Source organism: Crassostrea angulata, chromosome 7, assembly GCF_025612915.1.
Source record: "Crassostrea angulata isolate pt1a10 chromosome 7, ASM2561291v2, whole genome shotgun sequence".
Taxonomy (NCBI): domain Eukaryota; kingdom Metazoa; phylum Mollusca; class Bivalvia; order Ostreida; family Ostreidae; genus Magallana; species Magallana angulata.
This window is the reverse complement of record NC_069117.1, coordinates 3,306,936-3,334,141: the sequence shown is the minus strand read 5'-3', so window position 1 is coordinate 3,334,141 and position 27,206 is coordinate 3,306,936. Positions and strand designations below refer to the sequence as shown.

The 27,206-nt window shown below is 34.8% G+C and overlaps 2 protein-coding genes across 2 annotated transcripts; one reads left to right on the top strand and one right to left on the bottom strand.

Moving 5' to 3' along the window:
- Positions 1-463: 463 nt before the first annotated feature.
- Positions 464-19,001, bottom strand: LOC128192569 (heparanase-like). The gene is made up of 10 exons (XM_052865353.1): positions 18,787-19,001; positions 17,537-17,688; positions 17,175-17,348; positions 16,676-16,853; positions 16,520-16,570; positions 15,513-15,713; positions 15,268-15,382; positions 12,752-12,864; positions 12,379-12,516; positions 464-2,480 (listed from the first exon to the last, which is right to left on the bottom strand). The coding sequence occupies exons 1-10, from the start codon at positions 18,969-18,971 to the stop codon at positions 2,324-2,326; spliced, it is 1,464 nt and encodes a 487-aa protein (XP_052721313.1). The 5' UTR covers positions 18,972-19,001; the 3' UTR covers positions 464-2,323.
- LOC128192570 (L-proline trans-4-hydroxylase-like) lies at positions 18,984-25,807 on the top strand. The gene is made up of 9 exons (XM_052865354.1): positions 18,984-19,097; positions 20,309-20,396; positions 20,789-20,870; positions 22,273-22,383; positions 23,166-23,257; positions 23,635-23,725; positions 23,959-24,088; positions 24,520-24,677; positions 24,929-25,807. The coding sequence occupies exons 1-9, from the start codon at positions 19,088-19,090 to the stop codon at positions 25,058-25,060; spliced, it is 894 nt and encodes a 297-aa protein (XP_052721314.1). The 5' UTR covers positions 18,984-19,087; the 3' UTR covers positions 25,061-25,807.
- Positions 25,808-27,206: the final 1,399 nt, after the last annotated feature.

Genomic DNA, 27,206 nt, shown 5'->3' with positions numbered 1-27,206 from the left:
AAACGCTGAAAATCATTTGCCAACGAAAGCCCAGAGAAATGCACACATTAGAGATTCAAAGAAAAGTGGTTCAATTTTGGAGATTAACTGCCGACTCAAATAGAACATAGTATTGGAACTGTTCATAATCATATTCATGAAAGCAATTGAAGTTCTCTTTTACTTTTTCTTTCATATTCCAAGAATTTAAAAAAATATTTGCAAAAGGTGTTTGATAAATTTAAAGGGAAACTAAACATTCCCGTCCTGCGAAAATTAAGATTATTTTTGCCTCAGTTGTTAAAATATTTCAAGCGTCAAATTATATTATTCATAAATTTATGAATGTCTATCAGATATGATTGAAGTAACATCTACTTAAAAGACCTTATTCCAAATTTTCGTCGGATGAGCGGTGAATCATGAAGTGGCCTATTACTAGTATTTTTGGCTGTTTCTAAAGTACATAGAAAATAAACAGCACTTGACACTTTGAAGTTTGATATCCATCATGTATATTTCATTATTATTCAAGACATAAAAAAGTACAATAATATTAAAATATTTATGACATAATTGACCCGGCTTTGGAGAATACATGTGTACTGTTGCAAGAAAACAGATTGACATTACAAAACATGGTGACAGAAGGGAGGTGTTTATAACTAAACGAAGCTTGGTAACAATAATTGGAAAAGAAAGCAAAGACCAAAGTTAATCAAAGTACTGAAAGTACTGGAAAGCGCTAAGCCGGAAAGAAAGTAGTTTCTTCTGCGGTATATTTTAGGGTATATCAATAAATTGCATTAAGTCTCTAGCTCACATCTTATCATACGTAAAAAGTAGCGTGTTTCAACAAGTTTAATTTAAAGGGTGTTGTCATGGACGCCGATCCAAATGTCACAACAGATTTTTATCTTAGGTCACATCAAAACAGGGCTGAGGAAATATAATTTCCGATTTTTCCTTCGAATTTGGGTCATTTCCACTTGCGACAAGGGATAACCTTTAATGTAATGAAAGAGCACGTGTAAGGTGTCTGACTATCAAAGTTTTGTAATAATGCAAGATCATTTGAATTTTTTATGCATGTTGTCTTTTTTAGGGGAGGGTGAATGAAAAGTTCTTGACTTATGGTCTTGTGCTTTTCAAGCACACGTGTAACTTCGACGTAACAAACTCTCACGCCTTGATGGACGCACATGTGTTTTTGCTAAGTTATTCCAATTATTGCTTAACACCTAATACACAATCAAATGCATATAACACCCATTTTTTCCCAAAAAATTCTAACTGGAAAGAAATCATCATGAATGTGATATCTTTTGGAGCACCCATATCCGATATATAATAATAATATTCATTAAATGAATTTATTCCCAATTTAATACTGATAGAACAAATGTGTCTGCATGCAGGATAACTTGGAGATATGTTTTTTCTACTGCATAGTTATGAGTTCTCCCGAGTACGACTTCTCCAGGGTACGACTTCTCTAGCATCCGCCGATAGGTGGCGGTATTTCGGAAATGCGAAATCGAAAGTGGAAGTAGGATCAGAAATCTGGCGACAAAAAAGCGCTGCAGCTATGCTTAGCGCTTTAAAAAGGGTCCAAATTGATTAAAAAATAATGTCGAACATGTACACTTTGGTGAGAGTAGTAGTGTGAGCTAATTGATTTTACCCTGTCTGATATGTATCTTGAGTGAGTTTTGATGTTACCAGGGTAACGGAGACAAAAGGACGATGAGTGACGGAGAGAGACGATGTGTTCCTCGGTCATATGTACATGTACATGGCAAGGCATGGTGAAAAACAACACAGGGCCTAACCCTATATATATGGCACGTACAACACAATATAGGTGATATGATTCGTAGTGTCAGACTATGAATATAATATATAAAAACAGCTCGAAAACAAGTAATATGTATACACTCCGATTGGAGAAATCTCAAAGTAGCTCAACATGATTTGTACTCCATACGGAAACATCGTATATTTTATAGATAAAAGTTCAAACAAATTGAACATTATATATAAAATTCTAAAAGTTAAAATGGCACCTGTGAAATAATTTATGATGCCTACTGATAATGACAAAATATTTAAGCAATGCAGAGAAAAACAAAAAGCTTATACATGATAAGCTTATTAACAGTACAGGAGATAATGAATGAATCAATACTTGTGATGATTGGTCCATTTTCTGAATAAGAGGACTCTGTATGATTGATGTCAGGATCCTTAACTAGAGGGTTAACTATGATAGTGAATAGTGAAGACCAGTAATTGATGAAAGGGACAAAACATTAATGACCGATACAGGGAGAGACGATATTTGTTACCTCGTACACTGATTGACATTAGCTCTTGTTAAAATAATAAACACATAGGAATACGGTGGCATTTCTACTGAGTCATTCATAGAGACAGGAGTGATGTCTGGCAAGCGGTCATCCGCGGTCATCTTCAACACATCACCATTTAAACAAACTAATCTGTAAAACAAACAACAGAGTGAAAAATATATGACCTGATTGAATGTCAAATGCATATAGCACAAAAAAAGGAATGGTTTAAAATGGCGATGCTGGCAGATTTTGAAATTAGATAGAAATCAATAATGTTAATTAAATTAAAAAAAAACCAAATAATTGTAATTAGAACAAGAGGCCCATGGGTCACATCGCTCAAATGAACAACAGTTTCTCGTAACATTCTATTTCGTAGCATATGCTAAATCAATTTTAAATTTGAACCCCTTTCTGGGACCCCAGTATTGGCCCAGGGATTATGATTGGCTTTAACAATGTAAAGTCTACACTATTTGAGGATCCTTGTATAGAAATCTCACAAACTGTAGCATTTTAGTTCTCAAGATAAAGATTTTTAAACATTTTCCATATATATTTCTGTTAAGCTTTGAACCTCTCTTGTGGCCCTAGTATTAGTCCAGAGGTCACAACTTTATTTTTTTTAGAATTTACATTATTTAAGGAAGCTTGCATAGTAATCTCACAAACTGAATCATTGTAATCAGAAGGAGACTTTTAAATAGTTTCCCTCTATATTTCTGTGTTAAATTCTGAGGTCCCAGTATTAGATCGAAGGTGACTGGTCACAGCTTTATTAATTTTAAATCTACATGTACTCTATTTCTGGATGCTTATGTAGTAATCTGACAAACTGAAGCATTGTAGTTCTCGAGAAGAAGATTTCTGTATACACTTCTATGTTAAACCTTGGACTCGTTTTGGGTCCAAAGTACCAGTCCAGGGGTCACTATTTTAAAAAATATTGAATCTACATTATCCAAGGTTGCATGCATAGCAATCTCACAAATTGTAGCATTGTTGTTCTCGAGAAAAGGATTTTTAAACAGTTTTCCTATGTATAATTTCTACGTTAAACTTTGAACCCCTGGGGCCCCAGTTTTGGTCTGAGGGTCACGATTTTTATACTTTAGAATCTACACTATCTATACAATTTTTTGTGGAAAAAATGGTATTTTTGGCGCAGTGGTTCTTGAGAAAAAAAATTTAACATTTTTCCGGTCACGGTCCTGTAGTCAGACGGTTCATTAGTCCAAAGGCCCATTATTCTGAAGGCCCTCTATTCCGAAGGTTTTTAGGTCCCAAGGTTTATTAGTTCGAATGGATCACATGTAATTATTCTGAGAAAACTTTTCGGAATTTCATACAGCAATTTTTTACGTAAAAATTTGTCGTGAACAAATTAAATTAAAAAAGTAGCTTAAATTCGAATTTAACCATGTAATATATGGTTTGGATTTAATTTTCTGCAAATCAAGTAGTGTATACAAGCATAATTAACAATATTCCTTCAAGAGTCTGTACAATACGTTAAATAAAAGAAACAGCCAAATTGTCTCTAGTGAGACTTTGAGTCTGACATCATCATGATTATTTCGTGCAGGGCGTGTCAATTTCAGTCCTTTCAGTTTCTTGTCAGTTTCAGCTGCTGTAGATTTCGACCAATCGATAAATGGGGCGTGTAAATTTCAGTCTGGCTGTTTCTATAGTACTACGAATTAACTATAAGTTTCTATAAGAAATAGAGGTAATAATACTAAGTACTTGGTAGATGTAAATATATTTATATCAACAGTTATATTAACAGTTGTTTAAGATCTTTTTGAGAATGGCAATGTACAATATGTGACATAACTATGAAATCATCTAGTTACAAAAGGGGCTCAACATAAGAACATCTGTAGAAAAATTTGAATTTTTTTAATACAGGATCTATTCTGCTCATTCATTGTCCTGATTTCATTATTTCTAGTATTGCAATGTGGCCCATGGGCCTCTTGTTATTTCTAGAATGATAAAGTATACAACCTCCTATCCGTTCTTTTGTGGAAAATGAATAAACGTTTAAACCAAGTGGGAGACACAAACTCATGAATAAGTCCATTAGGTTTTTTTTAATATGATTTCGTTTCGCACTTAATCGGTATTTTAAATATGGCATGTAAAACTTCAATCAGAAAACTTTTTGTGATATTTCTATTTAAGAATTTTATTCGATTAAATATTATTTTTATTTTACATGTCGATGGCTTTTTTTTTTGGCAAAAAGATAATACTCGGTAAAATATTGTTCTAATCCCAAAAGATGTTATTTTTAAACACTTTAATTGTAACTTTTCAACACAGCTGTATCTATCATAAAAAAACTGACGTACTTACAAATAGATCATACTCAATAAAACAACATCGTTCTAATTCCGAAAGATTTTATTTTTTAACATTTTTATTGTAACTTTCCAAAACATCTGTATATACCATAAAAAAATACGTACTTACAAATAGATAATAAAATAATCGTAAAAAAGTTTCTCATTTTCTGAACAGAGAGAGAGAGAGAGAGAGTTAGTTTAAATTTCAAATTGTTTTCATTTGGCCCAGTGGTTTTAGAGAAAAGTAAAAAGTTTACAGACGGACAACAGGTGATCAGTTAAGCTCACTCGAACCTTTGGTTAAGGTGAACTAAAAATGTACAAATGAATATGTGAAACAAAACTTAGGAAATCACAGATAACAAAGCTCACCGAGACGAGGCCTTTACGAAGCATTACCTTTATGAGACCACTTTTATTATATTATATTTACATTTTCCAGTGTCTATGCCTGTGATAACACTACGTATCGATTTTGTACTATATAACTCATAAAGACAAATTGAGGCGCCAGCGGGGTTTGCTTATTCATATTCAAACATTTAATCGTAAGATGGTTTAAAATTATATAAATATAAGTAATAAGGAATCATTCTTTGAATATTATGAGGTGATAATTTCGGTCAGGGCGTGATCAAATCTATCATAAAGCCCTTCGGGCTTTATTGGATTTGATCACGCCCCGACCAAAATTATCACCTCATAATACTCAAAGAATGATTCCTTATTCCTTATATATGACAATCATAGTTCATGATCTTGGATAAACAAGGATACTGTTTTGACACAATATCGTATTACTATATCATATGTTAAAAAATGTATGATAATCATATGTTCATTTCATACTGTATTATTAGATACAATGTTTATCAATACAGTAATAAAATATATAAATAGTGCCTGTTTGGGAGGGTAACTGTTGAAATTGACACCCCGAGAAAACCATTGTAAACCGACCCAAAGCGACCCTTTACCGACCCCACAAATTTCTGTAAACAGTCAGTAACAAACCTAATGTAGTAGTTGGGCTATATGGACCGTGGATTTCGGCCTGGGTAGCTCAGTGGTAGAGCTGACTAGAGTTGCAGGAGTCCCGGGTTCGATTCCCGGTCAAGCCATATGTTTTCATTGTATTTATTTACTCATTCCTCCTTTCCTACTACAAATAGCGTCGTGGACAGGATTCTTGTTATTTACGACAGTGTGCAGTATTATTGTGACCATGGAACAGCTCATCCAAGGACTATTAGACAAAATTAAAATCTTGGAGACTAAAGAAGACCAAGATCGACAGGAGAATGCAGCGATGCGGCAAGAAATTCAACATCTACAGAAAAAAGTCTCAACTTTAGTAGAATCTACCGAGTCCAAAGAAAAACCCACACCTGTAGTATACGTGAAATCGGTAAGAAAATTCCCTAAGTTCGGTGGGTACCCAGAAAAAGACACAGATCCAGATGTTATAGACTGGATCTCGGAGATGAGAGAACACATCAAAGGAACGACATTAAAAGACAGACACACTGACTTCGTACTGGATCATCTTACTGGAAATGCCAAGGCAGAAATCCGTTTTCATCCAATTGAACACAGAAGTACTGGAGAAGAGATACTTAACATTTTAGAGCATGTTTTTGTGATTAAGGACACTGTTACACAATTACTTCAGAAATTTTACCAAAGAGATCAAAATGAGAGTGAGACCCTAGAGAACTATTCACGTATTTTGATGCAAATGCAGGAGCGCATTAATAAGAAAATTGATAAGAAGATGTCAATCTAACCGAAAGATTTATAGATGGTATTAGAGACAGAGTTGTGCGACAAGAACTGAGGAAAATTGTTGTGGAACAATCAAAAATTCCATTTCAAGAGTTTAGACTCAGGATGCTTCAGTGGGTCGATGATAATCCACCGTGTGAAAATAAACAGGTGAATGTTGCATCAGCAATTGTGAATAATTCTGACCCTTTATCAGACATGTTGCAGACACAACAAGCGATGCTAGAAAAACAACAACAACAGATTAATACTCTTGTACAAACATTAGAACAAGTGAAAAGCTGTCAATGTGACAGCAAACCGGGTTTTCTTTTATGTGAACTGTCTCCATAATCCATGTCAACCCGTATCCAGTGAAATGGAGTACTCTATATGCTACATTTTGCCGAAAAATGACTAAGTTCAAAAGCTAGTATTTTCTTGATAAATTATTGGAAATCAAAATCCTAGCAATATGCACACCTCTGATATATGTACAATTGATCTGCAAAAGAAAAATTTCCTATCTTGAAAACTGTAGGAGGAGTTATCCGTACAATGAGGATACCCTATATGCAATATTTTGCCAAAAAATGACTAAGTTCAAAAGCTGATATTTTTTTCATAAATTATAGGAAATCAAAATCCTAGCAATAAGCACACCTCTGATATAAGTTCAATTGATCTGCAAAAGAACATCTTCCTATCTTGAAAACTGTAGGAGGAGTTATCCGTACAATGAGGGTACCCTATATGCAATATTTTGCCGAAAAATGACCAAGTTCAAAAGCTGGTATTTTTTTCATAAATTATAGGAAATCAAAATCCTAGCAATATGCACACCTCTGATGTAAGTACAATTGATCTGCAAAAGAAAAACTTCCTATCTTGAAAACTGTAGGAGAATTTATTCGTACAATGAGGGTACCCTATATGCAATATTTTGCCGAAAAATGACGAAGTTCAAAAGCTGATATTTTTTTCATTAATTATCGGAAATCAAAATCCTAGCAATATGCACACCTCTGATATAAGTACAATTGATCTGCAAAAGAAAAACTTCCTATCTTGAAAACTGTAGGAGGACTTATCCGTACAATGAGGGTACCTTTTTGGCAGCCGCCCGCCCCCCATTTTCACCATTTTAATAACCGGATTTTTCCGTTGGAAAACCCGGTTAAAAATTTCAACAACCTGATTTTCATCGAAGAGGAAGCAGACCAAACAGAGGATTTGTACACAACCGAGGAACCAGAAGACCAGCTCAAGTTATTTGTTATGGATGCAACGGACAAGGACATTTTGCTTCAGTATGTGCAAACCGTAAAAACGAATTCTCACAGAACAAAGAAAACAGAAGACCTCATCAACAGTCATGGCCAAAATTTCTGAACAGTGACCCAAAAGTGAAACCCTCACAGTGAAGAGTCGACTGATAGAGGGAAGTGAAAAAGACTCGTGTGATATTAAAGAGAAAATAAAAAATGCTGCAGAAGACAGTCCCACTACAATAGTTGAAATAAATGGACAACCCATCAAGTGCCTTCTTGACACAGGAGCAGAAGTTTCTACTATATCTGAAATGTTTTATAAACAGTTCCTACATCAAAAAGATATTACAGACACGAGAAAATTTCTACGACTATCAGCTGCTAACAAAATCCAATTGTTATACTTTCATGTTAAATACTGAAATCTGATTGGTTTCGACGCAGTTAATAATTTTTTCTATTACCCTCAGCGTTAGCAACGCACTTGGCAACGGGTAAAATTACAAAATTGTTACATGCGCGAAAATGATGCGCGTACGGTTCGCCTTAGAATTCACGCTATTCCTATAGAAAGCAGTAAAATTTTCTTAAAAATTAAGACATTCAGTATAACAAAATAAATAGTGCCTGTTTGGGAGGATAACAGTTGAAATTGACACCCCTTGAAAACCATTGTCAACATCCGCTTCGCGTCGGTTGACAATGGTTTTCTCGGGGTGTCAATTTCAACTGTTACCCTCCCAAACAGGCACTATTTATATAATACCATATCTAGGATACATTGAAGTAGACTTGAAGATTTAAGACCAATTATTCAGTGACGTGGGAATGTTAGTTGAAACTGTAACAACAGATCCAAATGCTGTTCAAGTGATTCTTGGATGTAATGTGCTGAAACATATTAGAACAGCCTGTCAATGTGATAATGTTATTATGAAAGACCCTATATGGAACAATGTTATGTCTGTTTTAGCGTTAGCTAGTAGATGCGAAGATTGGACTTGTCAAAGAGGCAGGAAGAGAAACAATAAGAATTCCAGCAAACTCTATGAAAACATATGGCTGGACCGGGATTCAAACCCGTGACCCCTGCAACTCTAGTCAGCTCTACCACTGAGCTACCCAGGCCGAAATCCACAGTCCATATAGCCCAACTACTACATTATGGCCTGGGTAGCTCAGTGGTAGAGCTGACTAGAGTTGTAGGGGTCCCGGGTTCGATTCCCGGTCCAGCCATATGTTTTCATTGTATTTATTTATTCATTCCTCCTTTCCTACTACAGATGGTGCCGTGGCCTTCCTTGTTCAGGCATATCAATATATATAAGTCCTGACAAGGTGAACTTGTGTTGGGTCTTCGGGGTCGAAGACTATTTAAGGAGGGAGGAATGTAGTAGTTGGGCTATATGGACCGTGGATATCGGCCTGGGTAGCTCAGTGGTAGAGCTGACTAGAGTTGCAGGGGTCCCGGGTTCGATTCCCAGTCCAGCCATATGTTTTCATTGTATTTATTTACTCATAAGTGTTTTGTTTTGTTTTGTCAAGGACCTAAAGTTTGATATGTGAACAACAAAAGATAATATACAACAATTAAATTCATAGGCTTATTCTCTAATTTTGTACCTTTCTCGTCAGTTGCCTGTGCAAACCTGGATGCCATTGTATATTAGGATCGTTTTATTATGTCACGGGCAACGGGGGGTCACTCTTAATATTTTAGGGCTTAAAAATTAAAGGTATGGTTGAATGTTTGTGTAAAAAATCAGCTCAAATAATGTAACGTTCGCCATGTTGCCGTATAAATTTTGACGCTTGCCGTGTAAAGAAATTTATAAGGCAACCACGTGACGCGATTCATCCAATGGTGTCAAGACATTCTAGTCTGAGGGAAAACAAATGTAAATATTATTAACATAACCGCTGGGGTTACACGGAACAGCCGTCAAAATGACCTAGATCGTCTCTCTATAGGAAAAACAATCTGTAGAAATACTGGGCTGTTAGTAGAATAGAAATAAAGTTCTTGTTTCATGAATGTTGCAGGATAACCTCCTTGGTCTCGAAATGCTGTTTAAAATATAAAAGCCTCGGCTAACGCCTCGGCTTTTATATTTCAAAACAACATTTCTCAACCTCGGGGGTTATTCTGCAACATTCACGATAACTCGTACTTTATTTATTAAATATATTATGATATTTTATTGAATGATATTGATACATAATATGATATTGTATCATATTATACAAATATAATTTGATACAACATTGCATCATATGATACAATATCATGTTATATTATATATATACATGTAGTGCCTGTTTTTGACATTGGTTTTCGAGGGGTGTGAATTTAAACTGTTATCCTCCAAAACAGGCACTATTTATTTTATTATACTGAATGTCTCAACTTTGAAGAAAACTTAACTGTTCTTTTGAAGGAATAAGTTGAATTCTACGACAAACCATACGCGCATAATTTACGCCCATGTAACAATTCATTACATTACCAGTTGCCAAGTTTGTTGCTGATGCTGAGGGTAATAGAGTGAATTATTAACTGCTTCTAAACCAATCACATTTCAGTATTTAACATGAAAGTATAATAAAATAATATATATTATGTAAGCCAATATCATATAATACAATATCATATAATACAATTATATCGTATATCATTCAATACAATATCTTATGATACGATATTATATAAATAGTGCCTGTTTGGGAGGGTAACAGTTGAAATTGACACCCCGAGAAAACCATTGTCAACCGACGCGAAGCGGAGGTTGACAATGGTTTTCGAGGGGTGTCAATTTCAACTGTTATCCTCCCAAACAGGCACTATTTATTTTGTTATACTGAATGTCTTTTTTAAAATTTTTAAGAAAATTTTACTGCTTTTATATAGGAATAACGTGAATTCTACAGCGAACCGTACGCGCATAATTTTCGCGCATGTAACATTTTTTAATGTTACCCGTTGCCAAGTGCGTTGCTAACGCTGAGGGTAATAGTAAATATTATTAACTGCGTCTTAACCAATCAGATTTCAGTATTTAACATGAAAGTATAACAATATATCATATGAAACAATATTATATATTACAATTTCATATGCAACAAAAGCATGTGATAAAATAGAATATTATACATTGTTATACTTTCATGTTAAATACTGAAATCTGATTGGTTAAGATGCAGTTAATAATATTTTCTATTACCCTCAGCGTTAGCAACGCACTTAGCAATGGGTAACATTAAAAACTGTTACATGCGCGAAAATTATGCGTGTATGGTTCGCTGTAGAATTCACGTTATTTCTATATAAAAGCAGTAAAATTTTCTTAAAAATTAAGACATTCAGTATAACAAAATAAATAGTGCCTGTTTGGGAGGATAACAGTTGAAATCGACACCCCGCTTCGCGTCGGTTGACAATGGTTTTCTCGGGGTGTTAAATATTTCTGTGATTCAATTATATAATAGTTAATTCAACTATGCAAGCTTTTATCTATAAAACATGTGACCTGTTCCAAAAAAACTAAACCTCATCCAGCATCCAAAACCTGTGGCTCAGATTCAGCATTTAAGCCTGCCAGGTGCATTAGTATCATAATTATTAAGACAGATCATCCATGTAAGTTTGGTAAAGTTAGGTCCAGTAATAACTATGATATAAATCAGAGAGCACATGCTCCAAAAACTTTAACAACCTCTTAGAACGCTAATCTTCTCCAGCATCCGAAATCTATGGCTCAGATTCAGCATTCAAGCATGTCAGGTGCATCAGTATCATAAGACACACCATCCATGCACATTTGGTGAAGTTTGGACCAGTAATAACTAAGATATATTTTTTAGCATCCTTGATAATGGAGATCAGGCCCTGCATCTGAAGTTACCTCTTCTGTTCATTTATATTATAGTTAAATCAACTATGCAAGTTTGAAATAGTATTATTGTCTATTAAACATGTGACCTGTTCCAAAAACCTTTACCTCCTCCAGCATCCAAAACCTATGGCTCAGATTCAGCATTCAAGCCTGTCAGGTGCATCAGTATCATAAAACGCACCATGGCCATCCATGCAAGTCTGGTGAAATTAGGACCAGTTATAACTAAAATATAATCATCAGAGGGCAATGGCTCCAAAAACTTTAACCTCCTCTAGCATCCCAAACCTATGGCTCAGATTCAACATTCTAGCCCGTATGGTGCACCAGTATCATAAGATGCAACTGGATGTTATTTTGGTGAAGTAAGGCCCAGTAGTAACCTAGAAATTGTTATCAAAGTGCACCTACACCAAAAACTTTAACCTGCACCAAAAACCTTAACCTCCTCCAGCATCTGAAATTCACGGCCCAGATTCAGCATCCAAGTCTTTTAAGTCCGTATAAGGTCAAGATGCATCACACATGCAAGTTTGGTGAATTAGGACAAGTAATAACCTAGATACAGGACCTTCAACAAAAACTAACCAGGTCTGGACGCCGACACCAACGCAGAGGTATAGCATAAGCTCCCCCCCACTTTGTCTCAGTGAGCTAAAAATTGTTGTATGGAGAAAAGTGCAAAAGCTTATTACGACAAAAAGAGTAATTTAAATATTAATGCAACAAACAGTTAGGAGATTGTACTAGAGTCAGCAGAACTTACTTAGACTGGAGATTCTGGTTGGGTGCTGACATAAGGTAGACCTTCATATCTGAGGTATCTAACACCCCGGTCAGCTTTAGTGTTACATTGGAGCTGTACAAATTCATTCCATATACAGCAAGGCTCCCTGGGGGAAATCTACAGTACAACCTTACCTGTTATTATACACTATATGATATTATCTGATATTGTATGACATAACACAGACAACATTCGGCTGACAAAATGACTATTGCCTTCATACCCATTTAATATGTTCTTTTATCATAATCACATTCCAAAAATTTAACTCTATTTGATGATTATAGAATGAAATGATTGAATTCTGTACGTGTGTGGAGAGTGTACTCGGAGCCTGCAGTATGATTCTTACCCCTCAGCAGCACAGTGAGCATAGAATCTCACTCTTCTCCTCCTATCTGATGAATCCGTCTGGAAAACATAGTCCCCCACTAACTTTTTGTAAATGTAGGTCAACCAGTAATCCTATACAATCAGAGATAATGGTCAACCAGTAATCCTATACAATCAGAGAAAATGGTCAACCAGTAGTCCTATACAATCAGAAATGTAGGTCAACCAGTAGTCCTATACAATCAGAAATGTAGGTCAACCAGTAGTCCTATACAATCAGAAATGTAGGTCAACCAGTAGTCCTATACAATCAGAAATGTAGGTCAACCAGTAATCCTATACAATCAGAAATGTAGGTCAACCAGTAATCCTATACAATCAGAGAAAATGGTTAAAGCAAGATGAGCTGTATTTTTTATAATATTTCATTTTGCTGCAAAAGCCTGTTAGTATGATAAGTCTGCAAGTAACTTAACCTTTTATGATAAATAAGATTTGAACAAATCATTAATTTTTGTCAAAAGAAAGATTTCTCTTCTAAGGAATATATAGCAAATCAATTTTTTACAGGATGACAATAATTCAATTTTGTTCCAATTTAGGCTTCTTAATGGCTTTTCCCACAAAAATATGGCTAACAGAATTTTAAAGGCCATGATATTTTTTGTTATTTTAGTACAGATAGCATTTCCTTCAAAAAAAAATTTCAACATGAAAATTGCAGCTCATATTGCTTTAATGTAGGTAGACAAATAATTTTAAACAATTAGAGAAAGTTGTAAATGTAGGTTGACCAAAAAGTTTTAATGGAGGTCACTTCATAATCATGAACATCAGAAATGTATATTAACTGACAAAACCTACATAAAACATCTAAAATCGGATAAAATGGTTAACGAAGTGTAACTTGGTTTACACACACCAAACTGTTGTTTTGTGCTGATCAATACTAGCTAGTAGTAATCTTTGCTGTAATATTTTTAAATGTTTTAAAGTAGTTTTTAAACTCTTTTCCAGTGTACCCATGGAGACAGACACAATCATGTATGTTTAAATTATTATACTTTCTTCATGGTCACACAGCAAATTTTTACATGCTTGTACAATTCACTGTAAAATGCATGTCACTCTTATATAAAAGCAGTAAAGTTTTCTTTAAAATTAAGACATTCAGTATAAAAAATAATAAAGTATATTTCAACTGTTACCATCACAAACAGGCAATATTTATATAGTAATACACTTTAATGCTGCTCACACAAACATATTAACATTATATAAATAGTGCCTGTTTGGGAGGGTAACAGTTGAAATTGACACCCCGAGAAAACCATTGTCAACCGACGCGAAGCGGAGGTTGACAATGGTTTTCAAGGGGTGTCAATTTCAACTGTTATCCTCCCAAACAGGCACTATTTATTTTGTTATACTGAATGTCTTTTTTAAAATTTTTAAGAAAATTTTACTGCTTTTATATAGAAATAACGTGAATTCTACAGCGAACCGTACGCGCATAATTTTCGCGCATGTAACATTTTTTAATGTTACCCGTTGCCAAGTGCGTTGCTAACGCTGAGGGTAATAGTAAATATTATTAACTGCGTCTTAACCAATCAGATTTCAGTATTTAACATGAAAGTATAACAATATATTTATAGTGCCTGTTTGGGAGGGCAACAGTTGAAATTGACACCCCGAGACAACCATTGTCAACCAACGCAAAGCAGATGTTGACAATGGGTTTCGAGGGGTGGCAACTTTAAAATTTACCCCTCCAAACATGCACTATTTAATTAATTAATCTGAATGAGAAAACTTTTAAATAGGAATGACATGAATTTTATCAGTATTTAACATGAAAGTATAATAACATTAATTATCAAAAATGTATATTACTGTAAAAGTGGTTATTTACGCTGGTTGTTAATTAAGTACGGGATTTCTATGGTCAAACAATATGCCTGGGTTTTAAATAAATGGATGCGTGATATACCTCACTAAAGTTTTGAGTTTTCTTACCATACCCGGTGGGGTACATTATATAAATAGTGCCTGTTTGGGAGGGTAACAGTTGAAATTGACACCCCTAGAAAACCATTGTCAACCGACGCGAAGCGGAGGTTGACAATGGTTTTCGAGGGGTGTCAATTTCAACTGTTATCCTTCCAAACAGGCACTATTTATTTTATTATTCTGAATGTCTTAATTTTATTGATGTTTTTACTGATTTTATATAGAAATGACGTGAATTCCACAGCGAACCGCACGCGCATAATTTACGCGCATGTAACAAATTGTTGTGTTACCCGTTGCTGAGGGTGTTGCTAATGCTGAGGGTAATAGAACAGATTATCAACTGCGTCTAAACCAATCAGATTTCAGTATATAACATGAATGCACTGGTGGGGTATTTTAAGCGTAACAAGTAACTAGTGTAAATTTCCGCCACATGTAAATTACAACTTTTACAGTAATAATAAAAATGATTTAAGAACACTATTTCCTGTAAAATTCATATCCCTAATAATAACATACGGGGTTAGGCTCCATTGTCACATGGTCTATGAGTCCATAGTTAGCGCCGTAAAATGTCTGGCGTATTACAGCACCAACATTATTTTTTGCAGCAAGACCAAGTTTATCCAGCCACCTAGATAAAAAAGAAAGGCATCATGAAGGAAACAGTTTAACCTCTAGTTTGTCTTACATGTTCACAGACAAACAAGCAAGGTTACACACATGCGCCTCATAAAGGGTGAAAAGGTTGTTTTGACACTCACATGAACGCTGCCACATATCCATCTGACAGCCCCTTGGCTCCCCCATTCCAGGCAGAACTGGTCTCCCCTATCCACAGTTGTTTGCCATGGGTGAATTTTCTGGTTGCGTCATTACCCTGGTTGATTTCTACCTGGAGCCCATCCAGAACATCTGGATCCACAAAGTTCTGTACAGAAGCAGTGGCTTCATCCATATAGTAACTGAAAGAAGTTTAAACATCAGAACAGAGTCTGTTGATCAGAAATTAGAGTGAATTCATCTATATAGCAACTGAGAGAAATATAAAGTCAGAGCATAGCACATAGGCGTTGGAACCGGTGCAAAGTTAGACCTAACCATTGGTCATGCACAAAGCATCAAAGAGGGTTCACCCCCACCCACTTTTACCATTCAATGGATTAGGATTTTCATGATTTTGGAATTTAGAGGTGGTTTTTTTTTGCTCATCAAGATTTCTGATGATTAGTCTAGCCCCCCCCCCCCCCCCCCCCACACTTTCAATTTCAATTTGCTTCCGACGCCACTGTAGCAGTTGAATCAAAAAACATTTACAAACAAAATCATATTGCGGCTCCATCCATATAATCATTGATAGGAATTTATTCAAAAAAAACTTTAAAAATTGAAATTATACCAGAAACTTCACAATCTCAATCTCCATTTCTATAAATACTACAATTGTATTTATAAATCTTGAATTCGTTTTTATTTAGTTCTTATTTTATTCAATTCTTTCAGAATCAAATTGGAAAAAATTGATCACACCTACTAAGGTTGTCCCAATCTGCAGTATTGTTAGAAAAAGGTCATAAAACAAAACATAGTTGTCACTGTGATTGCAGTGAGCAGATTTTAAGTATAGTGTTCTCTCTAAGTAATTTTGGGACAACCCTCTTACATGTAAGCTTCAGTTGTTACTTTAAAACGTGTCATTGTTAAAGGCTGCAGATTACATAATTATAATTAAATACATCGATAGAATACAAAAACAGGGGGGAGTACTCACTGGTGGAAGTTCGGTGAAGACACGACTGCACTGCCACCAAGACGTAAAAATCTAAACAAGAAGGCTAGTGTCTTATGCAATTGTGAAATATAACAGAGAAAAAATTAAGAAGAATCTGATTCATAATCTAAGGACATAGTAGTAAACAATGCTTACTCATTGAAGAACTGCACAACTCGAGACTGGACAAGCGGTATGGTACTTGGACCTATTAGAATGCGACCTCTGATATTGGGTGGGGCCTGGGAGAGAATGCTAGATAATTTCTGATAATCTTTTACAAGTTGCTGGACAGTCAAGTGGACTCCAAACTTCCTCAAATACTCACCAGGCTCTTTAACAAACACAACAAAAAAAAATGATCAGACATTCATCTTCAATCTACTGTAGTTCATTCATATGTAATAGGAAGGAGAATATAATGACAGACCAGACCAGGATTCAAACCCAGACTCAGGTTTGAATACATGTACCAGCGCCAGATAGCCCATTGGGTAGAGCACCTTACTAGAGATTATGGGGACCTGGGTTCAAACCCCAATCTGGTCTGTCATTATTTTACCCATCCCCTTACACATTTCATTTTCTATGATTATCATACAAGATGTTCAAAAAGAATATTGTAAGCATTTATATGAAACGGTGACCTCAGTACCATTCCCAAGCTCCCATCCTGCCATTGAGTAGTTTTTCTTGATTGAGTACTTGATTAAAACCTCAGCGTTTGAGGAATTCCAGACACCATCAGTACGGTACAGAGAATTCAGATCAAAAATCAGTGTCCATCCAACCTTCTGTGTAAATCTGTGAATGCTATCCCAGGAGGTCTCTGACATTGAAAAAGATCACAATTACAAGGTTGATATTAACGTAACAGGAAAAAAAAATATATAAATAATTTTGGCATGATATGAGACCCTTTGTAAAATCTCATAAAGAAAATGTGAAACTGTATTTATGCATAAAACAGGAAATGAAATGTGGCTGTTTACTTTGCATATATTTTACATTTATTACCTGACATTGTGAAATTTATTGGATCAAACTTCCTAATGTTTTCATCTGTGTTAACCTCCCTTCCAGTAAATATAACAAAATCGGCATCTGTTCCCCCGACCCTTAGGTAGGAGGGTGAAAGTCCAGCAGCTAATCTCTGTATCTTTACTGACCTGCATAAAATGAAGCTCACATCACCACTTAGATTTCGGTACAAGTCAGAGCACTAATTGTTACTGAAAATAACAAAAATCAAATCCCGCAAAAACCATGGAGATTCTTTGTCTATGTAATAGAAGAGGAGGAATGACCACAACTATATAGACTCGAACTCGGGACCTTTCAGTTTAAAAACCAATGCTCTACCAACTGAGCCAAACGGTTAACCCACTAGCACGGCTAGTAGGAGCGTGGCAGTACTGAGCCTATTACATGTATATAAGTATAATAACTAATACACACTATTAGACTCTTCCTCCTTTTCTTTTGAGATTTCTATCCCCTAGAAATCTCACACAAGACTCTCTAAAGCACTGCACTTGGGTTATTTTGTTGGGCGCCAATGAAATAGATGAGGAGACAGAATGACCACGTGGAGCGTGGCAGTACTGAGTCTATCTGATATAACTAATACACACTATCATGACTATTACACCTAGTTACATGTCTGTTAAGGCTTCCTAATTGAATTTACTGTCATGTTTAGAGGGTCACTTGTCTTAAGTAACTCCTAAAATAAAAGATGTATATTGTATTGACGGCCCGGTCCATGTAAAACATATTTTATTAGATCTTTTAGTATATTGTAATAAACTTATCATATTTAATAACATTAACTAATAATATAACAACACAAATACATAGAATACATTGTGTATCGGTATATTAATTTTCAAATATTGCATTCATTTCTATTTTTAAAAAGATTAATAGAAATGCTCATGGTTGATGTAATGATTGAAAATGTACATACAAGTTCAGAAAAATTGTTGTTAGCTTCTGAAACACTATGATAGTACAGTGCGCAGGCTGATATATTCATTGCATAAAAGATCATAGAAAATTAAAATGTTGCGTTATTTATTTTCTGCCCATAAACCTTGATGAACTTGATTAAGAAAAGTCTTCGTCCTGAAGTCCAAGTTTATTATTTCTATTACGTTCATGAGTGTGCATCCAAAATCATTAACATACTTTATTATAACCACTAGACATCACCATAAGGAAGATATTTATAGTCACCTACTGTTGTAAACAGTGTAAAAACTTACTTGAGATTAAAATATTTCCAGTTTTCTTTTACGTACGTACTATTCATCGTAACTCCAACAAAATTCTTTGTTATTTTACCTAATGGTTTACTCACATCCACATGCACATTAACCAATAAAGAATGTACAAAATTACACAGAATAAAATGCAGAAAGCAAACCGAAAGTAAACCATGTACCTCCATGTTTGCCGTCACGTGATAGAAGGAAGTCTCTATGAAAACCCTAGAGATCTTCCGAAGACGCAGTTAGGTCAAAGGAAAAATAGGTCGATAAAGATATCATTCTTTGTTGAAGAGCAATGGCTACAGGTATGAACATTATTTTAACTCGCCATTTCACTAATTTCTAGTTTGTGCTTGTCCCAAATACAATACTATTTACTTGATTGTAATAATTTGAATATGGGCAATTTTGTACATCGTGAAAGTGAAAGTGACGGTAGATATTGGGACTTGTTTACAAACACTGCATCTGTTCGTGCTTTTAAGATTAGCAACTTTGTAATACGTTCCTTTGTTTATTGTTTGTTTTATATTTCACTACATAATGAAAGCCATTAGCAGTGGCACATGTATGTCGGTGTATATTGTATAGAGTTCTTACTCTTTCAACATGGTCAATGACAGTGTATGACTGTCATGATAAAAATTTTAAAAAAAAACAAACAAACAAACAGAATTTGATTTATTGGATTTATGTTTCAATGAACATAAAAATTTTAAAACCTAATGGATTATAGTGTTCCAAAACTAAGCTGATACAAATAACTTGAGACTCAGACTTTGTTCAGCACTTAACTTGTGTAAACTTATAAAGTGTGTTACATTATAGAAATCACATGCTTTGGGTCATTGAACTAGGGTCATCTGAACACATGGTGTATATCTCTTAACTTACATGGACTTGCATTGTTTAGAGTGCTGAACTTTTATGTATATATGGGTTATTGTGTTTGATCATTTTCTGTTTTGAAATATTGATCTCAATAATTTTCTGTGCCTAAATTTTCCATGAGCATACTGCAATTTTAATAATAAATATGGTAGGCTTTATGAATCACAACTCCACCAATAAACTTGAATATGCATACACATGAAATGAATATACAAGAATGTATCTCAGACATATCTCATACTCCTGAGCTGTTATCAAGGCTTTCATATGAACTTATCTTTAATGATAAAATAATACATGTAATTATATACATGTATTCGTAAGTCAATTTACATAATTATAATGATAAAATTTATCAGCTCATTGCAAGACACCTACATAAAAATAAACAGGGATATTGTAAACAAAACGGGTGGGACCTCAAAGAGGATCGATTCACGGTAGCTGTCTTTCTTAGTACATGTAGTTTACCTGTATATACATGTAATTAAGGAAACATTTTACACCTGCTAATCAGTGGTTAGTAACACACACTGTTTTCAATCGATTCAGTATTAAGGCATTGTGAGTTAATGTTTAGATCACTCTATCCCTGTTGTTAATAACCGTTTGTGTATGTGTACAGAGGCAGACTTTACGTATGACGAAGCAACATTTGAGGTCACAGATAAGATTCTGAAGGCCTTCACAGAACAGGGATATATTATGTTAAGGTACTTTTAATCTTCTTACTAAACCTGCTTTAACTGTTATCTCAATTGTAAATGTGTTAAATTAAACACATGTTTTTCCTCACCCTCACTTGTTTGATATTATGTAATATGATAGGTAATGTAGTTTAAGGTTTAAAAAAAAAAACCCAGGTACTGCATGCATATGCAAAGATTGTTAAAAATTAAGTTGTTTTTATTTTTTTGTAAATTTGATTCTGTATTTACGGTAACATTTGAACAAGTTCCGAATTATCATCCTGTTAGAATAACTCAGATTTTAATAAAGTTGCTTCAACTTGTTATTCATTTTAAGACAATGATACCGACTTTCTTATTTATTTTTTGAAGGGATTAATTGTTATGATTTGTTGTTATTTTTGTTTATGCTTCAGGGGTTTGTTTAACCCAGAGGAACTGAAGAAAATTAGGAGTGTTCTGGAGGAAACTGACTTGGTGCCTAAGCATGGATATGGAGTAAGTGGGTATACTTTTGGAGTAAGTGCATGGATATGGAGTAAGTGGGTATACTTTTGGAGTAAGTGCATGGATATGGAGTAAGTGGGTATTTATGGAGTAAGTGCATGGATATGGAGTAAGTGCATGGATATGGAGTAAGTGCATGGATATGGAGTAAGTGGGTATTTATGGAGTAAGTGCATGGATATGGAGTAAGTGCATATTTACTGAAGTCCAAGCACAGATATTTCCAAGCTAGCTACCAATTTCAAACTCAGTACATATACTGGGTATTTATGACTAATGTCCATGTGCATGTATGATGTGTGGGTTATACAAAATTAAACAGGAAATGAATGGCTTCTCAATTGTTAAATTTTTATACACTTGTATATATACACTAAAAAATAATAACACAATGGATTGTACAATATATTACACTTCAGAAAAGACTGTGTTTTCATAGTTAGCTAAGATTGATAGCATGTCTGATTGACCAGAATGCATCTATTATCATTTGTTGTAAGTTTACTGACAACCAACTTTTAATCGTGACAACTTTATTTCACGATTTACTGGAGTTAAACTGGTTCGCAATAACTAATGTTTGCGACCAAGCCTTATCCAGACTCATTGTAAACATCATCCAACAAGGACTGGTTCACTGCAAAAAATAATCGCAATGATGAGGCTCTCACGAACCTTGTGAAAATTTCTAGCACACAAATACAAGTTGTTTTACAGTATGTTATGTGTGTATTTTTGAGTGCATTGTACCAGTACCAGCATGTATTTCTTGTCAGTTTTTCATAACCTTGTAAGATTGAGGCAGTTCTTCAAATATTTTCTTTATTGTGATTATTAGGGAAAAAGAACACTGCATACTTAAAAATGGAAAGGTTGCTGCTTTAAAATCCTTTTTGCCTAACCAGATACTAACTTTAAGGCTTTATATAAAATTTTATTGTTCTATGAAGCTTGCTACAGGAGGAGGGAGAGATAGAAGGGCCTGACCCCGCCACATTTTTTAAAAAGAAATGTACCATTTTCATATATTAACTACTGAAAAATAAATGTTCAACATGTACAAGCCAATTTAATAGCCCTCAACTTTGAAAAAAGATGCTATGTCTGTTACATGTACCAGGTAGTTGGGACAAATTTGTGTTTATACATGCACAGGGTTGTCTCTAAAAATTGAAGTAGAAGGACAAAATAAAAAAGTAGAAGGGGGTCGGGGGTTTTGCTTATAGCTACATTGTGTTGAAATGCAATAATAGCCAGGTAATTAAGGCATTATAGTCGGGGGAACTCCCCATCCCCCGGGTCTTAGAGACAACCCTGCATGCACACTGTATAATGTTTTCTATATACCTCCTTTTAACCAGACATTAAAGATACCTGCTCTCTGTTATTCCAGATTCCGGACGCCACTGGGAGGATGCCCAAGATGGTGCTGTGGCGGGCCCCCGGGACAGATGTTACTGGGATGGTGTGTCGCTGTGAGAAAGTGGTCACTACTTCCGAAAAGGTGGGCACTAACAGAGAGAGAGGTCACATGGGAAGTGTCTCTGGTTTCAGAGAATTTGATACTGTTCAGTGAGGGATATATAAGAGGGATTGATCTGCCTAGTTCTTTTACAAATGTACATGCCAGTACAGTATTATATTTTATAGAATGTGTATACCTATTGATAAAACTATGAATCGGTATAGATTATATTATACTTTCATGTTAAATACGGAAATCTGATTGGTTTAGATGCAGTTTATAATCTGTTCTATTACCCTCAGCGTTAGCAACAGACTTGGCAATGGGTAACACAACGAATTTTTCCATGCCCCTAAATTCTGCACATACAGTTCGCCATAGAATTCATGTCATTCCAATATAGGAAAGCAGTAGAGTTTTCTTTAGAATTAAGACATTCAATATAATAAAAAAAATACATGTAGTGCTTTTCTGGGAGGGTAACAGTTAAAGCTGACACCCCGAGGAAACCATTGTCAACCGACATGAAGCGTTGGTTGACAGTCATATTCTCAGGGTGTCAATTTCACTTGTTACCTCCCAAACAGTTACTATTTATGTAATGCATATACCTACTGTTAGAACTATGAATGCTCAGTATATATATTTAGCTTTATATTGTATAAAAAGTGTATACCTATTGTAAGAACTGTGTCAGTATAGAATGTGTATACCTGTTGATAAAACTGTGAATGCTCAGTATATTGTATAAAGAGTGTATACCTATTGTGAATCGGTATAGAATGTGTATACCTGTTGATAGAATTGTGATCCTGTTACAGCTGCTGGGAGGAGAGGTGTACCACTACAGCACAAAGCTCATGATGAAGGAACCACTGATTGGGGGCCGCCAGGAGTGGCACCAGGATTATGGGTAAATTAACTGATTGGGGGCCACCAGGAGTGGCACCAGAATTATGGGTGTAATTAACTGATTAGGGGCCGCCAGGAGTGGCACCAGGATTATGGGTAAATTAACTGATTGGGGGCCACCAGGAGTGGCACCAGAATTATGGGTGTAATTAACTGATTGGGGGCCGCCAGGAGTGGCACCAGGATTATGGGTAAATTAATCAGGTCATTTAATCCTCGGGGGAGGATGTCAGATTCTCTAGTATGTAAAATGATTTATACTGTGCAACTGATCAAAGCTGGAAAATAAAACAGCATTATCTCTCTTAGAAAACAATTCTGTTTAATATGTATGCCTCCATGGAAAAAGAGGTTATCTTTTCTTTGCTGTGTTTTCAGTTACTGGTATCAGAATGGTTTGTTGTTCCCAGACGCCTTGAGTGTGTTTGTAGCCATCGACAGGTGTAACAAAGCCAATGGATGCCTACAGGTCAGAAGTCCAACAGGCTAAATTTGAATTTAGTAGACAGAATGATCAATAGAAAATTTTGATGGAAAAAATGTTAAAATTATACACTACCCCCAAAAAACAAAAAGATTTTGAGAAAAAAAAGATTATATGGATAGATTGAGTAGTCTACTGTCTCAATGAAATTCTGAACTTTGATTGATTTTTTACCTGGACAGTATAGGTTTTATCTGGATATACTTGTAATTGTACAGGTGTTACCTGGTTCTCACAAAGTCGGCCGCATTGAACACAAGTTTGTGGCCGGTCAGACAGGGGCGGACCTGGAGAGGGTGGAGCACCTCAAGAAGGTGTTCCCCCTGACCTACATGGAGATGGAGCCAGGTGAGTAGTTACCTGTAATAATGGAGAGTTACCTCTAAAAATGAGTAACCTGTAATAATGTAGAGTTACTCACAATAATGGAGAGTAACCTGTAATAACGGAGAGTAACTTGTAATAATGGAGAGTTACTCATAATAATGGAGAGTAACATGTTATAATGGAGAGTAACATGTTATAATGGAGATTAACTTGTAATAATGGAGAGTTACCCATAATAATGAAGAGTTACCAACAAACCAGTATAAGAATTTACATTCATTTGGTACAATATTTAGAACAGTTATGTGTGATTCGTGGTAAATTTTAGAAGTAACCTGTTATAAGGTAGACCTGAATGAATAACAATTTACACGAAACGCTATAACATTTAGAACGGCAACATATATTTCATGGTCAATATCCCATTACTTGTTGTCTGTTTTATGTTTTAGGAGATGCACTGTTTTTTCACAGCAATGTCCTGCATGCTAGTGATGCCAATAACAGTTCCAACAGGAGGTGGGCCCTGATCATGGCTTACAACAGAAAAAGCAACAACCCCCTTGAAAGTCTGGCTCCTCCATTCCCACGCTACACACCTCTGGAAAAGGTAAACAACCATCATTGTATCCTAGGCAGGTGTACCAGTAATTTATTCTTCAAATATTTGTAATCTAAGAAATTTTTCTTGTAAAGTTACATTGTTTGTTTTTTAACTTATAAAGAATGCCTCACTTGTAATTTATAAAAATTACCTGGTAATTTTATACTGTAAAGTTTTTATAGTACAAATGTATTGTGAAGAAATCTTTATCCAAAGAGAGGTAATTATAGAACTGAATGATGTCATTGATTGACTAGGTACCAAACTCGGCCATCCTTGACTGCACCAACCTGACAGATTTCTCTGGGAAAGAGTTCTTGGATCCCACAGCGGACAAGACGGTGAAGGCAGACACATCCAACCGGAGCGAACAGGCTACCAAGGCCTAGGGCCGGGACAGGGGGGTCTCTCACTGGTGACGGTACGGAGCAGGAGAACAAAGTACCAGAGGGTCGTACACACCGCTGAACTATCAGCTACAGTGTATATGGGGTCTGACTATTATACTAGGTTTGATAGACTTACAGAATCAGAATTTTTTCAGCAATTTTTTTCATTATTTTAAATGATTTCCTGTCATAAATAAATGTGATATTTATTCATTCCACTCTTTCATTACGTTAGTTACGCATAAATTGCAAGCTTGTTTGATTGATAAGTGTTTTATTAATTGAATTTGTTTACATTTAGAAATATTAAGTATTTTAAAACCTACATTGAGGGCAATTGTACAAATGGTTTAGACTTGGGATTTAATTGTGTATTTTTAAAAGTGTACTATGGTAATTATTTGCAAAACGTAAAGGTTTTTTTCCCTACCTATATTATCCTATTTTGAAAATAATTATATTAAGAGGTAAATAATTTAAGCGAGTGCAATATTATTTCTATTACTTCATGTTTTTGATATCTTTTATCATTTGTTACAGTGTTATATTTCTGTGACTATCTTTGTTGCTTGTGAAGAATACGGTAAAGAATCATGGCAATATATATTTACTCATAATATCTACAGTATCTGGTTGCTTGTAAATTAAAAATTGTATTTACTTATTGGGTTTCTGTGATTTTCAAATATATGTTTACAACCTGTCAAAAACATGTCTATTTATAATAATAAAATCTATGATATATTATTGATTTGTTTGAGTTCTGTATCGTAATAGCCAGTGCTATGACTGGGTAAAGCTGATGATCCTCCTCCTATTATTTTAATTCACCCTTTGATATAAGTGACTAAAATCTGCGAAGTATGGGATAGTTTGAAATGAAATTAAGGATTTTAACATTATATTTGACTGAATATTTAACATTTTGTTTTCTTGAAGCAATTTATTTAGGGAAAATGTTTTCCACCTTTAGTTGAAGATTAACGAGAGAAACTCAATACTCTGTACGATACATGTATATACGAGAAAGTCAATGTACATGTATAAATGCGATAGACCGGTATACTCCTAAAGTACGTACAATCTATTCGTTATAAAAGATCCTTAATTATTTTTTTTAATGAAAGCAAGATTTCCAGATATTAAAATGCGGAAGATTTCTCCCTTCCTATGCATGATAAATAGAGGAAGGCGTGATCACAGAGTTTTTAACCAGAGATGCGCTGACGTAGTGAGACGTACTTGTGACGTAGTTTTGGTCCTACTCCAGCCCACGTGATCTGATCAGCTATTACTACTGATCACCGTCCACTAAATAACACACGATGTTAACCAGTAGATATCTGAGGGAGAACGCATCTGCATTTAGTGCGAGAAACCAGTCCATATTGGTGTTGTCACTGTTGATTACTTCACTACAGTCTACCTGTTTTTTTATAATACCTCGTGTTTGTTTTTATATCTTAGTTTCATTCTTTTCGGTTCATTTGATTTATAGCTCGTCATTATTCTAATACTTGCCTATCAGTTTTAAGAGTTACTGAACTTCAGAAGTATTTTTTAAAATGGTTTATAGTAGCAGGTAGTAATTACTGCAGATATTGTATACATGTATATACTATCAGTTATTGTATACATGTATATACTATCAGTTATTGTATACATGTATATACTATCAGTTATTGTATACATGTATATACTATCAGTTATTGTATACATGTATGTACTATCAGTTATTGTATACATGTATATACTATCAGTTATTGTATACATGTATATACTATCAGTTATTGTATACATGTATATACTATCAGATATTGTATACATGTATATACTATCAGTTATTGTATACATGTATATACTATCAGTTATTGTTTACATGTATATACTATCAGTTATTGTATACATGTATATACTATCAGTTATTGTTTACATGTATATACTATCAGTTATTGTATACATGTATATACTATCAGTTATTGTTTACATGTATATACTATCAGTTATTGTATACATGTATATACTATCAGTTATTGTATACATGTATGTACTATCAGTTATTGTATACATGTATATACTATCAGTTATTGTATACATGTATATACTATCAGTTATTGTTTACATGTATATACTATCAGTTATTGTA

Coding starts and splice junctions, on each gene's coding strand:
- LOC128192569 (XM_052865353.1), bottom strand. CDS start 18,971: ATGGAGGTACATGGTTTACTTTCGGTTTGCTTTCTGCATTTTATTCTG. Junction 16,854..17,174: donor AGGATGGGAGCTTGGGAATG/GTACTGAGGTCA, acceptor TGTTTGTTAAAG/AGCCTGGTGAGTATTTGAGG. Junction 16,571..16,675: donor GTTGTGCAGTTCTTCAATGA/GTAAGCATTGTT, acceptor CTTCTTGTTTAG/ATTTTTACGTCTTGGTGGCA.
- LOC128192570 (XM_052865354.1), top strand. Junction 24,089..24,519: donor CTACATGGAGATGGAGCCAG/GTGAGTAGTTAC, acceptor TTTATGTTTTAG/GAGATGCACTGTTTTTTCAC. Junction 24,678..24,928: donor GCTACACACCTCTGGAAAAG/GTAAACAACCAT, acceptor TTGATTGACTAG/GTACCAAACTCGGCCATCCT.